General features: G+C 41.6%; 1 protein-coding gene across 1 annotated transcript in view; it reads left to right on the forward strand.

The window, feature by feature from the left end:
- The window catches only part of COL28A1 (collagen type XXVIII alpha 1 chain), a 914,882-nt gene that overhangs the window by 66,563 nt on the left and 831,193 nt on the right, over nt 1-17,126 (forward strand). Inside the window, exon 2 of the mRNA XM_044075485.1 lies at nt 8,168-8,325. Within this exon, the coding sequence (XP_043931420.1) occupies nt 8,175-8,325 (151 nt within the window). The 5' untranslated portion in view covers nt 8,168-8,174. The remainder of the gene's footprint in view (nt 1-8,167; nt 8,326-17,126) is intronic.

A 17,126-nucleotide genomic window follows, 5' to 3' on the forward strand; every position in this document is an offset into this window, starting at 1 on the left:
CATGACCTACATGGTATGCTACAGGGGATACAAGACACTACACCAGACACAGACTTCATTGTCAAGCAGAAGTCTGATGGACAATAACCATTGCTAACATGCCCACTGCTGCCACACTATGGCACAATGTCGGGATGCTGACACCTTAACAGCAAGTAGGGTCATGGGCAAAAGTGGGTTGGGAATACTACTGAGACAACTGCCAACCGGAATGGACCGTGAGCACATCTAGTCATTGAACCAAAGGAACAACAATGGCTGGAAAAGATCACAGCACCAGAGATGGAGATGCTATTTCAGACCCCCTACACATGATATGTGTATTCTTAAAAAGGGTAAACCAAAAAAGACCTTCCAGGACCAAGTATGGTAGGGAACAGATGCAGGAAATCTGTGTGGTGGGTGGACAGACTAGGATGATAATACATGTGCATCTCAAGATCACTGATATTAGTCATAGGTGACTCTATAGTCAGGCACACTGATGTCCCACTCACCAGGCAGAACAAGGAGAAAATTACAGTCAGCTGCCTGTTGGGTGCCAGGATCCGCCACATAACGCATGCACTCAAGTCACTCCACAACAAGTACAGATACGACTCTGTCATTGTCCATGCTGGAGTGAATGACTTGAGACGTACCTCCCTGGACTACATGAAAAGAGACATGGAAGAACTCTTGAATCATGTGGCCCAGGCAGGTATGACCCTAGCCCTGAGTAGCATCCTGCCTTCGCCCACAATGATACCACAGTATAAGGACAAAATGATTGACTTCAACAATTGGCTAAGCTTCTGGTGTCATTCAAAGGGGATCCAGTATCTGTCTGCCTGGGAAGACATGATCGACAAAACACGATGCTTTGCCAGAGATGGTCTGCACCTGTCATCCCTGGGATTCAGGTTACTGGCTAAAGCTCTTGCCACCCCTATAGTGCCTTTTTTTAGGCAAGTTTCAAAGGATAAAACCACCACCGTAACAGACACAAGTATGCAAAATCTGAAGGTAATGCTACTCAATGCTAGAAGTCTAAACCTCAAAATGCACTCTCTCGAGGCACTCCTAAAAATGGAGAACATCGATATCTGTGCAGTAACTGAGACCTGGTTCAAGGCTCCAGAGAGCACCCCTGCAATACCAGTCTACAACTCTTACCACACTTTTCGGCCACAAAACCAAGACCGAAACACTAAAGGTGGAGGAGTGTCCATATTCACCAAGGATATTCACACCTCCAGGCTAGTTGCCCAACACAATGCATCTGAAATTCTCCAGGTGCAACTAACACTAGGTAAGACTGCAATCCAAATTGTAGTTTGCTACAGATCCCCCACCATGCCCCAAGATTCTCACTACACCTTTCTAAACATACTGGAAAATATTAAGATACAACCAAACACCCTAATACTGGGTGATTTCAACTACCCTGCCATTAACTGGGAAAACTACTCGGGTACCAATTCCTTTTCCCAACGGTTCTTGGAATTCATAAATTCCATCGCCCTGGATCAACTAATCCATTGTCCCACCAGGGGCTCCAATATCCTAGACCTGGTCATTACCAACATGGGAGATAGATGCTCCACACCAGTGGTCACCCCCTCATTGGTCAGGTCTGACCATAAGTAAATCACCCTTGACATCCACATCCCAACCCCACCCCCCAGTAAGGAAACCTCCTTAAGAAACTTCTCTAAAGCCAACTTCATGCTACTGAAGTCAGAAGTGACAAATGTCATGACACCTATGCAGACAGGATCTGAAAGTTCGACTGCAGAATCCTACACTAAGGCACTGTACGAGCACATCCACTTGTGCATGAATCATCCATCCCAAATAGAACCAAGATGCTCTTCTCCAAAAAAAGGAAGTCAATCTGGTGGTCCCCTGCTATAAACAAACTATATAACAGAAGGAAGAAACTGTTGCAGAAAAGAGGAAAATCCCAGGATGCAAAAAACTCCCTCACCAGCTTCAGTAAAAAGCTGAGATCCCTCATAAAAACTTAAAAGCTAGTTACGAAAATAAAATTGCCAAAGATTCCAAAGACGACCACAAGGCATTCTATAGTTATGTCAAGAATCTAAATGGCAATGCTCAGATCTGCTCTGAGCTACAACAGAATGGCATTTACTATACTGATCCCAAGGATATTGCCAATATCCTGGCAGATCAATTTAGTGCCAACTTCACCCTCCTCTCACCCCCTAAAGGGCCCATCTCAATATCAAAAGATTGCCAAATTCCGGTAATCACGGCCACACAGGTAGAAACCACACTCTCCAAAGCTAAGAATAGAGCATCCATGGGACCAGATGACATCCCAGGCTATGTACTACATGAACTACAAAATGAACTGGCACCTCACCTAAGTGTCATATTTAATCATAGCCTCACCTCAGGCTTCGTGCTCACTGAGTGGTGAATAGCTACAGTTATCCCACTCCACAAGGGGGGATCCTCCTTGGATCCCGGGAACTACTGTCCCATCAGTCTGACAAGCCTGATCTGCAAGGGCATGGAATGCATTGTCATGGAACTCATAAACAAAGACATTGGCAACCTTCAAACACTGGACCCCACCCAGTTTGGGTTTGTGAAGGGCTGATCTTGTCTCCTGAATCTGATTGACTTCTTTGAATCAGTCTCCAGAGCTGTGGATGAGGGTAAGGTGGTCCACACAGCCTGTCTGGACCTCACCAAGGCCTTCGACACCATCCCACACTCTGAAATCATAGATAAACTTACTAAGCTGGGCATAAATCCCTACGTCACTCGATGGGTTACCAACTGGTTTACTGACAGAACCCAGACTGTAAAAGTAGCTGACTCCAAATCCAGCTCCAGACAAGTGACAAGTGGAGTACCTCAGGGTTTAATCCTGGAACCACTCTTGTTTGGCATCTACTTCTCTAAAGTACAGGCCAACACTAAGGGACTCTGGCTAACAAAGTTCGCAGATGACTGCAAACTGGGAGCCATTATTGAATCCCCAAATGATGTGGATATTCTACAAAAGGGCCTTACAGAAACAGATGCCTGGTGCCAGAGCCATGGGCTCAAGCTTAATGCCAAGAAATGTATAGTTATCCCCTTTGGAAAAAACATGTACCTATGAATTACCACATAGGTGGCAGTACACTAAACATCGAAAGTGTGATGAGAGACTTAGGACACAGGTGGACAGTGGTCTCACTTTCGATAACCACATTGCCACAACAGTCAGGAAATCTTTCTATGCGGCACACCTCATCACTAAGGGCTTTTCATCCAGAAAAAAGGAGGTCATTGTCCCACTGTACTCATCCCTCATTAGACCCATTATAGAGTATAATGCCCCATTTGGTATGTACCTCACAAGACATCTGCAACAGCTGGAAAGGCCACAGAAATATCTCACTAAAAGAATCACAGGTCTAAAGCAGAAGCCATATGCTGACCATCTAAAAAAACTCCAGCTATACTCTGTGGCATGTCGTCTACTCAGAGGGGATCTCTGCTTAACATACAAGGCCATGTCAGTCCCTGAGCTGTTGGACATGCTCCACTTAAAGAAATCCCAATCCCTCAGAGCAACACGCTCCAGGGATCTAAACCTTGTCATCACAATGAACAAAACATGCAGGAGGGATAGGTTCCTGACCCAGAGACTCCCCCATACTCTGGAATCCTTGGCCCTCTTTAAAAGGAACCTTGATGATTGGATGGGAGATAGGAAGTTCACCCCGGGGATCATGTCAGTCGCCCTGCTGGACAGGGGTCCAGAGAAGTAAATATTGTGGGAAGAAATATCCAAGGAATTGTTATGGCTAGGCTTGTATAGGCCTTAGGACCGATAGCCTAGTACCAATCTATGAACCTATGAACCTATATGTTACTGCATGCTAAGATCAAGGAACAGGAAATTGCAAGCTGACCACTGGGATGGATCACTAACTCAGAAGTGGAGGAATTCCTTATATCCCTCATTAGGAAAGGTAAGAGTACCCTCATACCTGATGATAACTTAGATTTAGGAGCTGGGCTGGAGATGACTGTCAGACTATCTTTAACGGATACACCTGATTAATAGTAGTATGTGCCATTACTGTAGGACACTGACTTGAAACAGCAAATGGCTTACTCAGATGAACACATATGCATATCTGTCTTTCAGGGGAACTGAAGCTGCAACAGTGACTACAAGGTATGTATGTGTCCACAGTCTATGTGCAACTGGCATGTACCAGTCTATGTGTCACACAGTGTTGGGAGTCACAAATATGATTCAATGTTGCCAAAGTTTTTTATCTGTATGCATTTACATATTCAACTGGTAGAGGCTCTGTCGTACCATGCCAGAACAAGTTTAATTTCCTGGTGGTTGTTGATGATGATGGCATAATGAACAGTGAATGATTTGAAGACACGGTGGGGTTGTCATCAATGTTTACAGTGGAGACCACACCTACATCACCACAGCTGAAATAATGGTGAAAAGACAGGATGAATCACTAGCATCCTGTGTTCAGTGCTGGACATTTGTCAGCCCCACTCAAGTTGCACAGACAGCATCAAATGGACACAATACCTTTGAGGAGGGTGCAGCCAGCAATGGGGAGAGTCATGTGTCTGCAAGTCACAGCCATGCCTTCAGGATATTCTTAGACCTGGGTGTCATCCTTGGCATCAATCAACGGATATGCAAGTCAGTGATTATGGCACAGATGGCCACTACTAACACCATGTCAAAGGTTTTGACTTTGCTGTGCGGACTCAGGAAGGGCATCCACTTCACAGACTATAGAACATCCTGTAATGCATGGAGAGTGACATGCCATATAGGGACCTGGAGCAGATATATCTGTTGAGGGTAGTGTGCTCCAGTTGGCAGCTATTGCTGCAACCATGAGAAGGCAGGTAGACACTGGCCACTATGGCCATGCTAGAGAATGGATGTGACTTGTACAATCACATGGTAGACTTATGCAGATGGCATATACCATTCTGGAGACAGCTTCAATGTCTATGATGTTTATGGCTGTCTTCTCTCCATGGAGTTGGCACTCCCATTATCATGGTTGAAACTCTTTTGGTTCCTCTGTGGGCACTTCTGACTGGGCATGTCATTCAGGGTCCTATATTTCAATACCATCAAACTCCTACAAGTGTCTGTGTCATGGAAGGTGACAGTGTACTGGCATATTACATGGGAGGCCACAATGGGGGTTCTGTACTTACTCCCAATGTGGTACACCATCCCTTGGACAAGACACCTACTGTCCTGACATGGTGGTGTCACATGGTGCATCCAACCACCAATTGCCGGAAGATGTGATCCCTGACTTGCTCCAACCTCCAACTCATGCTTATGGCTACCACCTTCACCACCCATGAACCTACTACCTACGTTAGTATTGTTGTACCCCATCACTGTGGCCCACTCCTCGTATGCAAAATAATGACAATGCTCTGCCCACCTTTCTGGAATGTGTAGTAATGTTGGACACACAGCTTGGCCACTCAGTGCATTATAACACACACACCCTGGATATGGTATTGCATAACACAGCCCATAGTTGTGGACCATGTGCCACCTCTTCGCCAGTGCCACAACATATTGAACTTAACTCGACCATACTACTGCAAGCAATTCTTCCTCTGACCCCTTCCCTGACTCCCCCTCTGATGTAGCCACTGATATTTCTGTCAGTGCTACATTGCCTCATTCTGTAACTGCTGTCATAGCACCGTATAATATACAATGGCACAGACCACAAAATATTTTACTGTTAGGATTGGCATCTGGGAACGTTTTGTGTTGTGCTATTTTTGAATGTATGATCTGTTTGAAACAACACACACACACACACACACACACACACACACACACACACACATATATATATATATATATATATATATATATAGGACCACTGTATAATCCCGAAATTCCCAAAATTCTGAAATATGGAATTTCAGAATCCCGAGATTATATAGCCGAAAGCTCTAAATACCGAAACACCAGAAGCACGAATTTCAAAATCCCGATGTTTGGAGATGTTGAAGTAATGCTTCTGGTGTTGGGGTTTGTGAATGGATAGGTGGAAGTTCAGGTAAGTATCTATGTGTAAGTGTGTTGGTTAGGGGCTTTAGTGTGTATCAATGTGTGTTGTGACTGTGATGTATGTATGTGAGGGGAATGTAGGTGTGTGGTGGTGTTTTCGTGTGTGTCTGTGTAGTGCGACCTTGGGGTTAGTATATTTAAGTAGGGGTGGTGTGGGGGGTATAGCCCCCCACATGGGAGTGCAGGGGGGCTAGACCCCTGCTTTTATGTAGTTCAGGTTTGAGTGTTTGTGTGTTGGGGGAAGGTGTGTGCATGTGTGTGGTGTATGGGTAATGTAGTGTCCGCGATTTTAAAATTCGCGCTTCTGGGGTTTCGGGATTGTAAGGTTTTGGCTTTATGATCTCTAAATTCTGAAATTCGATATTTCAGGATTTCAAGATTATAAAGTGAACTCATATATATGTATATCCATGATGCTCTGCTGTATATACTGCATTTTACTATTATACTTTATTGGGCTTGTTTTCCATTACTACAGTCTATGGGAATTGCTCCCATTACAATTTATGGGGATGTAGCATCAGCTTGTCTTTTCTGAGATGATGTAATCAGTACTAACATATCTGGATGATATAATCAACCAATACATATATATATAGTTTTATATATGTATATATATATATATATATATATATATATATATATATATATATATATATATATATATATATATATCTATATATATTCACTATACAATCTAGAAGTACTGAAATGTCGAATTTCAGTATTTCGAGACTGAATAGTCGAAAACCCACATACACGAAAACCCACAATCACGAATACCACAACCGTGACCATTCACATACATACACACAAACCAAGACATAATCACACACACATACACCTACCTAACTAAACAAACATAACAACACACAGAAACACACCTAACCTACCTATAAGCAGGGGGCAAGCCCCCCTGCACCCCCCACACCCCCCTACTAATATATTCTAACTCAGAGGTTGCACTAAACACACAAAAAACACAATAGCACACACTCACACACACTAAAATCCCTACCCAATATCCTCAAACAAACAGCACTTACCTGAAACCCCAGATAAATCCACAAACCGCACCACATGTAATGAACGCGACACCATGATAGTGGCAAATTTGACATTTCTGGATTTGACACTTCCCCATTCGGCATAGTGTAGTTTCGAGTAACTGCACTTTCCACTATTCGGTCTCGAAGTACTGAAATTCGAGATTTCAGTACGTCGAGATTGTCTAGTGTATCCGAATATATATATATATATATATATATATATATATATATATATATATATATATTTTAATATTTACATTTTCTACTAGATATGTGTTTTTAGTGCAACCCCTTTTTGGGGTCCAAGCTCTTTACCTCAGAATGTACACACATTCTTAAATGGGCTCAGGCCATTTTGTTTAATGGTGTTTTCATCAATGCAGGAAACATTGAATATTTTGGTTGATGTCTGTTTTGTTGGTGCAGATTTGTTAAATAGTGGAGTTTTCCCCTTTTTTCCACTATTGTGCAATCTCAGAGTTAATAAATATAAGGTTGTTGAGATGTTTGGGCACAATCCCTGAAAAATATATATATTTTTTTGGCATTTTTTTATAGTTTGCTCTAGGCATTTTGGATGACTGATATCTGATAATGTATTTACATGTATACATGGTTTGATCGAAGATAACTGCAAACCATTGCCATTTGCTTGCTTTAAAAAAAAATATCTCAGTTCGTTTCATAAACTAGAAATGAAGTTGATTGATTATAGAGCTTTTGACTCCCTAAATACACTTCTGGTAAATGTTAAATGATGAGAGGATTGTTGACTGATGGTTACTGTTTTGATATAACAATCTGCATAAAATGACTGCTGTAATTAAACACAATGAAAAGCTATGCCAACTCAATTTAAAAATAAACATGTAATTTTATGTCTGCATTTGACAGTATGCCATGGGCTATGCAGCCATTTGGCAAAACATAATATATATATATATATATATATATATATATATATATATATATATATATATATTTTATTTTTTTTATTTTTTTTATTTTTCAGGTTCATTATGTCTCATACTCTCCAGTACCTGCTGTGCCTGGCAGTTTGCCAAATAATTCTTGGCCAGGAAAGAAATGGTGATAGAACTTCTGCTGGGAAGAGGTCGTCATTTTTCTTGTCTTCTAACACTGTAGAAAAGCATCCTGTTCTTCATCCAGGTAAGAACTAGGACATTTGAAATTGAGACTTGGAAGTCATCTGTAAAACTATGCTAAATTTTAAGTTTTGTTTCTGAAATTACCGGACTGAAATGAAGTGTTACTAATTGTTTATAATATACAGCAATTCTTGTTCAGGAAGTATGACTAGTATATTTTTCTTGGACATTGCTAGCTTTTTAATGGTCTTCTGGACCACACACATAGTATGTACATATGAACCTATGCATTATCAAAATAGTTGGAAATTTGTATTGAGCAATGAAGGATTGGCCAGAGCAATTGGAAATCAACTTCTTTATTAAAGATTTTTTAAATCTAAACGATCTCTCGGGGAAACCTACTGTAATGGAATACCCTAATAGGAACGAGGGTATGTTTAAATGTGACACATGCATTTCTTTTAGACATGTTCATGTGGGACCAAGTATTGACATTCACCATATATGTAGATCTTTAGGTGTTAAAAACATTACCCATGCAGAAATAGTTTTACTGTTTATACAAGTGTGTTTCACATATTCCTGTTTCTGTACAGGAAGGAACAACAGAAAGCTAAATCAAAGGATACATGAGTACATGTATGCTATAAAGATTTTACTTCTTCTTCTTCTTTCAGCTTTTCCTGGTTAGGGGTCACCACAGCGGATCACCTGTCCGCTCATGATTGGAAGTGGAGTTTTATGGTGTCGAGTTGCCAGCCCGGCGCCCAACCTTCCATAGAAGGCACACACTCACACCTAGGGCCAATTTAGGGTGTCCAATCCACCTACAGCATGTCTTTGGGATGTGGGAGGAAACAGGAGTACCCAGAGGAAACCCTATGCGACCACAGGGAGGACATGCAGACTCCACACAGAAGGCACCCCAGCCGAGGATCGAACCGGAGAACCTCTTGCTGTGAGGTGGCAATGTATGCTATAAAGATTAAGAATCAGAATGCCGCACTGTTTAAACATTAAACTGAATGCACCTCTTTAAATAAAATTTGTTCCCTGACATAGACTACATTGGTATTAAAAATATGGGTTGGGACTTTAAAATACTGTCAGACTATAAAGGATTCACGTAACATTTATTTTAGATGTCATTCACTACCCATGATTAAATGGCAAATGTTGCTTGTCTTTTAAGATTTTTGACAAAACAAAAGAAATAATTTTAAATAATGTTCACTCAATAGTTTACCTTTATGATCCTCTTGTCTCTGTTTTTTATTTTAATGTTTATTTTAATGCATGACTGCAGAGTGATAATGATACCTATATTTTTAGTTTAACTTTCTAAGTTTATAAACTTTATTGTGTTATTTATAGACCTTTTATGAAGTTCACAACATGTTCTTGTGCCACAAAATGAGAACATGCATCCATGTAAGAATTCAAAGTCATGTAGCAGTATGGGACAATGGGGTACAAGTGCAGATGCAAATGAAGTGTAATGACATATACTAGCAAAGAGCCATAGTCTAATATGTTCATAATGAAATGCAAAAGTAGATAAGGGAAAATTAGTCATGATCAGGTGTAAAATGATGCAGTTTCTTGCTCTGTATTTAAAGGCAAAGAGCAAACCAAAAAATTGTGTGATTGCAAGCCAAGTGTTGGTCATAATATTGACTTTCAGCATTTACTAAAATCAATCAGATGTCCTTTAGATGTAAGAGATTACTTTTCATAGAATGGGAAATCATACTGGTTAGTGGATTACCTCATACCAGCTGATATATCAACAAGTCCGGGACCAGTGTACATTGATAGAGGAATTATATGGCTGTTGGTTGACATGTGTGGCACACAGACTGGAATGAAAGGAATCCATGAAGTTCCTATACCTGATTATACCAAGTTATGTGTAGCATTTACTATATTATTCACACCATCCTTTTAGTGACAAGGGGAAACTTGTGCATGTATCAAAGACATCTGCCTATAGAATACTCAAGATGCTTCTTAATATACTGCTTCCACATGTGGACAAGGATATCTGCTTTCCTAATACAGCAACAGAGACAACCCCACCATGTATGGCTTCTATGATATTGCTCATCTCCCTAAAGTGCTGGGAGCCATAGATTTCACCCATGTGACAATAAAGACCCCATGCAGTGCCATAGAAGACAGTACATCAATAGGAAGGGCTACTATGCAATCAACTGCCAGGCTACTGTCCAGACACATGGGTTATTAGTCCTGGGCATCATACACCAATGGGTAGGTTACTCCCTGGAACCCTGGAGGACAATACCTGTATGGAACCGACATGTCACAGCCAAATATCTGTATAACATCGCTCTTGCTTATACCAGAAACATGCCTGAATGTGTGTTTTGCCTGCTGATGCCTGAGTTCCACTGTCTGAACATGTCTGGGAGGCACTGCAGTATTTCCATGCTACAATCTGCTAGATATTCTTAGCAGGTTGCTTGCTGCACAACATGATGCACCGTTATCAGGTAAGATAGCCAGTATCATCAGGATCCTCTAGCCGTGCAGCAATAGAACCCACTACAACCACCACAACATCCAGCAGTAGTGACAAAGATGGCAGCAGGGAACCAGCAGCATCCACACTACACCCTTTAAGTGGAATTGTACATACTATGTAGCAGCAAATGCAAAGCAGCCATGTCTACTTCTGTGGGGCTTAGGCATTCACACAGTGACAGTGTGGTATTGTACACAGAACAAAATGATACCATGTAGTTTTACCTAATAGCTATGCTGCCCAGCATGCACACTTAAGTCATATTGTGCATCAGACATCTCCTCATATATCACATAGAAAGGGAAATGGTAAGTGGTACAGCCATCATCATTTGCAAATGTGGCCAGTGACACATGGACATATAGCAGTCTGCACTACCAGTGGTTGGGGGAGCACAGGTTAGTGTAGATGGAAATTGAAATCATGGAGAGTAGTGGTATCTCATCAATCACAAGGGTGAGGTTACCTTTACAGGACCATACAGTGGGATGGCTGTGATGGGGTGTTGTGGGAGAGATATTATGGGACTTTGTAACATGGGCCTAGTGCTGTGAAAGCTGTACAGACTCTGATGCCCTGATGACATGGATATACTGGAAGTGGTTGAATGGGACCTGTATGGTTACCACTTATCAAATGTCCCTCCCAAACTGTTATGTGCCATCGCTGACTCATTTTGGTGCCACAGCAGTGTGAACCTCTCATTCGGTATCCTATTCATCCATAATGGGTATGCATAAGCCTCTAATCACAGGCAACACTGGAATGCAAGACACAGATAGTGACAGTTGCTAACATCATCATACTGATGGCCATGGCAGCAATGTGTCCCACCATGGGGTATAAAACATCTATCATGACATTGCTCTCAGCTTTCAGTGACTCACAAGAGCCATGCACAATGCTAGTCATCACCATTTCCACATGTGTAGCAAAGAATTTTGTCTGCATTGCAGTCCTGCATATTAGTTGGTTGCGGCCGAAAGCTGCATGTATTAAAGGGGTCTGCAAGGACATTGGATAGCATGGTATCACACTGCTAGTCTACTGTACAGGAAGAACTTGCACATCAGACACATTACACTCATCTGCCCCTGCTAGGCCACCACTAGCCATGACATCAATGACAGTGTTGACCCCCCCCAACTGGGTGGGCAGTATGACAAATTGAAGAGTTAGTTTGGTAAGTGGAGGAGACTACAGCATCATCCTGGCCAGTGGTTGTATGCCAAAAGATGCATGAGATGGACAGCGACACATGTTCTGAGACTATAATTCGATGTGTGTATTGGTTTCACCATCAGACCCCGGTTGGTGACTCTTGTCAGTCTCTTAATCTGGTCCAGCCTCTATACATGTCACGATACTACTGAATACAAATAAATAGCCATACTTTGTGATAGGGGTTCCCCTGCAAACCCTTTGTCCCATGGTGTGCATGCTAATGTCAGCTGAATTTTTGTAGCCAAACATAAAACACCTACCTATGGCAGCAGTGTCTTGAGCATACATGTCTGGTATACCTATGAATGAGAGAGGCGGTGGCTAATGCAAGCCTCATTGTAGAGATACCCTCACAGTTGCAACACACCTTCTACAGTCTAAGTATATTCCTGCCATGTTGCATCTGGACTTCTCTAAGACCTGTGCCAGCACCTCCAGGTATGATACCTGTCACCTCTTCTGGGATGCCAGAAATGGCACTTCTTCAATGAATGTAGAGCTTGACTTACTGTGATCCTGGTCGATCTGCCTGTTGTTGCACTAGTAGATCACTAGAAGTAGCAGTTAGGCACTAATCTTCTAGATGTGGGAAGACCTAGATCTCTTTCAGTCAGATGTGAGCTGCTACCATTGCCATAATTTTGGTGAACACCTGGGAGGCTGTGGTGAGACCAAAAGGTAGTGCTCTGACCTGAAAACAATTAGTCCACAGTCAGAAATGGAAAAATCTCATGGATTGCATCTGAATCTTTATATGACAGTAGGTATCCTGAAGATCTATAGAGCACATCCAATCAGCTGAGATCCAAACTTGGCCTTAGGACCCCTGTATTCTTCAGAAATAAAAAAGAACCTGGAATAGACTCAGAATCCTAGCTGGTCAGGAGGCCTATTGGATGAATCTTTCTTTTAGCAACTTTGAAACCTCTGCTGTTGCAAATTCCAAATGACTGTACAGAACATTTGGAATCTTTCATCTCTTTTCTAGTGAAAATCCTTATCATCCAGGAATCCAGTGTAATATTATTATGGGTGTAAGGTTAAGCACCCCTAACTGCCTCCAGAGTGTGGCAGTTGTGTAACCCTTCAGGAACATTGATAGGGTTCCTCGGTGAAGGGACTGTGAAAACTCTGATTATAAGGTCTGCCTCTGCCCCTGGGATAATGTCAATCTGAATACCTTGCTCTCTACCTTGGGGGGGGGGGGGGGGGATCTGTCTCCAGGAGTGTCTTGATGATAACCTTGTGATTTTCTGAACCACATCTTCTTACCAACCCTTTGGTTCCTGGAATAGCACCTTTGAGGGGTGGGAAAAACAGATTCCTATGGCAGACCGGGTCTTACCATCCTGCTCACTCCTGGTAAGTATTTCTTTAACTTTTTGCCTAAACAGGGTGGAGCCATAGAATGGGGCATTCATAAAAGATGACTTGAAGTTTTCCACAAAATTGCCGAGCTGTATCCAGGTATGACAACACAACACATGGTAGTGCCTGTGTCTTGCTGTACCATCTGCTGCATTAGAAAGCAGGCACATGACCACATTAGAAGCAGATTGTAGGGTAGACAATTTTTTGTACATCTGGTGGTAAGTTACTTGAGATGGATTTGGAAATGGTCTTCATTAAGTCCCTCTGAAAATGAGTCACATGTGCAAGATTATTCAGCACTCTGAGTCTAAAAGTCACCAAAGCAGAAGTCCATTTCCCTAGTTTCTCCAACGCCCTCTTGGCTTCATGTTGCGGGATGAACTGAAGAATTCTCCTCAGACAGTTTCTTTGTTGTTGCTGCTTCTACTAACATGGCAACTACTGATGGTCCTTTAGTCCAGTGTTTTCTGTCTTTTGTAGCCATTAAGTATCTCTATGGGAATCTACAGGGGGTACCAACCTGGATGCAGATAATCCAGTAACAAATTTGAGGAACACAGATTTGTCTAGAGAAGGGGTTTTGCTGGACCACTCCCCCCTCTGATTCATCAATTCAAGGATGTCGCCAAAAGTGACATCTTCCAGGAGGATCTAGGGGAACCTTCACGTTCATCAAAATCTGTGTCTTCAGTGATAGACTTGAGAGAGGAGTCTAGGTGCTGCTATTTGCATAGCTGTTTCATAGGAACTTGTTTATGTGGTGCTTCTGGTGACTGTTCGGAATCAGACTGGGAACTCGAGTGTCAAGTACCTATGAACCTTATAGGTACTGATTGTTCTCATTGATTAGAATGAGAGGACTAAGTCACAGGATCCACTGGGAGTCAGGAGAGATCCAAACTTGGAGTCTAGACCTGCCTTCTTGGTCCAGTCAAGGCTCTTTCAGTAGCCTCAAAAGCTGGCACCACAATCAGAGCCAAGTAAGTGTTCCCCCATCCAAAGACTCAGGAACTTTTCCCGATCCAATTGAGGTTGGCTCTGAGGTTGGCCTTGGACCTTAGCTGTTGAGTGTTGAGGCCCTGAGAGAAATAGATGGATCCAAAAACTTCAGAGCTGACTCCATCACCAGAAACCTGACACCAGTGCTTCATCAATTAGACTCATCTCTATCCAAAAGAATCAAAGTCAAGAGAGTAAGAGATGTAGCTGATGCTGAAGTTCCCCAAAATGTCATATCCAAGTGATGTGTGCCAGAGTGGCTAAGAAACATGGGAACCAGATCTGAAGAATGAATTAATACCAGAGAAAAGGATGAGGGAGTCAATAGACATCTACCCAGAACTTCCCTAGGGGATGGTGCCAGGAAGACTTCCAGTTGGAACTGTATCCTTGAGAATTTCATCATCATATGGTCGATGTCCATTTTAGTAAGACTTCTGGTGGATTGAATCAACCTTCATGATGATGATGCTGTCAAAGAAAGCTTGGAGAATCATCTCTCTTGAAAGATAGGAGGATGGATCTGAGGGCTCACTGGATCTGGTGAAGCTCGATGAGAGAAACTTTGGTTCTGACTAGCTAGTGGATCCAACTGCCTTGGTGTTTTCAATGCCGACTCAAAGGATCATTTGGATCTGGGGACCCTTTCCTTGATTTCTCAGATTTCTTTTCTACAACTTTTTCTCTTCAGACCTTTTCTCTGTAGACTTTTCCCCTTAGATGTATCTCTTTCCTTTTTTTCTGTTTTACTGCTTTGGGAAGCTGAAGCAGGCCTAGTAGCAGAAGACATAGCTACAGAGGCAGAAGATGAAGACCCTATCTGAGGGGAAAGAAATCATTTTAAAATAAGTTTTTCTTTCCTTCCTTGGATAGTCCTGGACCTAAAAAGCAGCACAAATGTCACATTCAGCTTGAAGGTGGGCAGCACCTAAACAATACACACAAAGAGAGTGTGGGTCTTGAGGAGGGATTTTGTGTGCAAGTCAAACACTTTTTAAAACTGTGAGGTTTGTCTGACATCAGAAAATTTGTAACAAACACAATAAATCGTAATACTTAACACACATTATGCCTGATCCTAAGAGAAAATCACACCTATAACCTTATATCTAATAAATAGTACAAAAAACATTATTCAGGAAAGTCACAGAAAAAAAAATAACAGCTAACTTGATACTATTATCCTACAAATATCCTAAAAACATCTAAAGACTATATCACACAAGTATATTATTTATTGACTAATGTAAGTATCCCTGAAAGGGAAGAGAGGAGTCAGAAATATTTATCATCACAGAAAAATAGCACTTTCACTCATTGTAAAATGAAGAGTTCTCGGACACATCTGAAAGATTCAGATGGCAAATAAGATCTGAGGTAACTTAGTGGAGAGAAGGGAATTGTGGGTAGGGGATGAGTCAGAGCCTTAGATTTAGAGGTCTAGAAGAAAGTGCTGAGGGTGGATCTGTTTGGATCTGACAACCCAAATGTTGAACTGGATGAAAATAGACAACATTGCATCTAGTTTAAGAAAATTGCAGCCCTGCTTTAGCATGCTTTGCAGATGTTGCACTTGATTTCTAAGAATTATTTCAAAACTGTTTAATGTTAGTGAACTTTTAAGATATTTACTAATGTGACTGCTTTGGTTTAACGTTATGATCCTTGCATACAGTACTATAAGATGATAACACACTTTTACTGCTGATACATAACAGTAAGCTTTTCTGACCATGACTGATGGCTCTCCATCCCTGAGCAGTTGTAGGAATATGACTGGCATCAAGGTTAAGTCACTTTTAACTACTAGTATTGGGGACAGCTAAATGAAAAAAGAAAAACAATTGCAACATTTCTTGCTTTCATGATGTGTTTTTAGTGATTAAACATCCTGCCTAACCATAAAGCTGTGTAAAAAGCCATTGATCCTGTAAAAAATCAAAGGGTAAAGCTGAAAATAGCTGCCAGATATACCCTGAGGTATTTTTCTTTTCTCTTTATTTAATGTCCTTCTTTCTTTCTTGGTTTAATCATTCATGCATTCATCCTGAGGAGGCACTATATCCACCTCAGGAGATCTGAGAGCCAGAGCATTTCTTAGCATTCAATAGGAATACATCAGAGAAACTAATTCTGAGTGAGATACTAGTCTGTTGGAAGACAGAAACTCACTCATAGATGGCAAGCACACACCTGTTTGTAATTTTAGGTCACTAATTCATCTATCATTGTGTTGGGATGTGGGAGGCAAATTGGAGCACCTGATAAAAAATCCATATAGATACAGGGAAGAAATGCAGACTTCACACAGAAGGTACCTCAGCTGAAAACCAAACTAAAAACGACATGCTTTGAGGAGGCAGCAGTTCTACTAATCTGTGTACCACCACGCTCTGCTATAATGCTATAGAATGGTATGCAAATAACTATGGTAATCTGGCTGAGCGCTGATGTTGCTTTGAAACAAGTCTTGTATATTGCAATTGAATATGAGTCAGAAATGCAATCAGAACCATCTACTGCATATCTGAATGTCCATAAGTCACCAAAATCCTGTTTCATCAAAAGAAACAGTTATATAGAAAATACCCAGTAAGACTAAATTTTTTTTTGGGGGGTGGCACCTCCCTATATCATCCAGACGCCCTTGAAACTAATATGCACAATTTCAGGTTGCCACAGCTTGGAGAAATAAATTTGAGGGTACCCTAGAGTGTTTG

The sequence above is a fragment of the Protopterus annectens genome, chromosome 6.part1 (genome assembly GCF_019279795.1).
Source record: "Protopterus annectens isolate FY-2018-M chromosome 6.part1, PAN1.0, whole genome shotgun sequence".
NCBI classification, from domain to species: Eukaryota; Metazoa; Chordata; order Ceratodontiformes; family Protopteridae; genus Protopterus; species Protopterus annectens.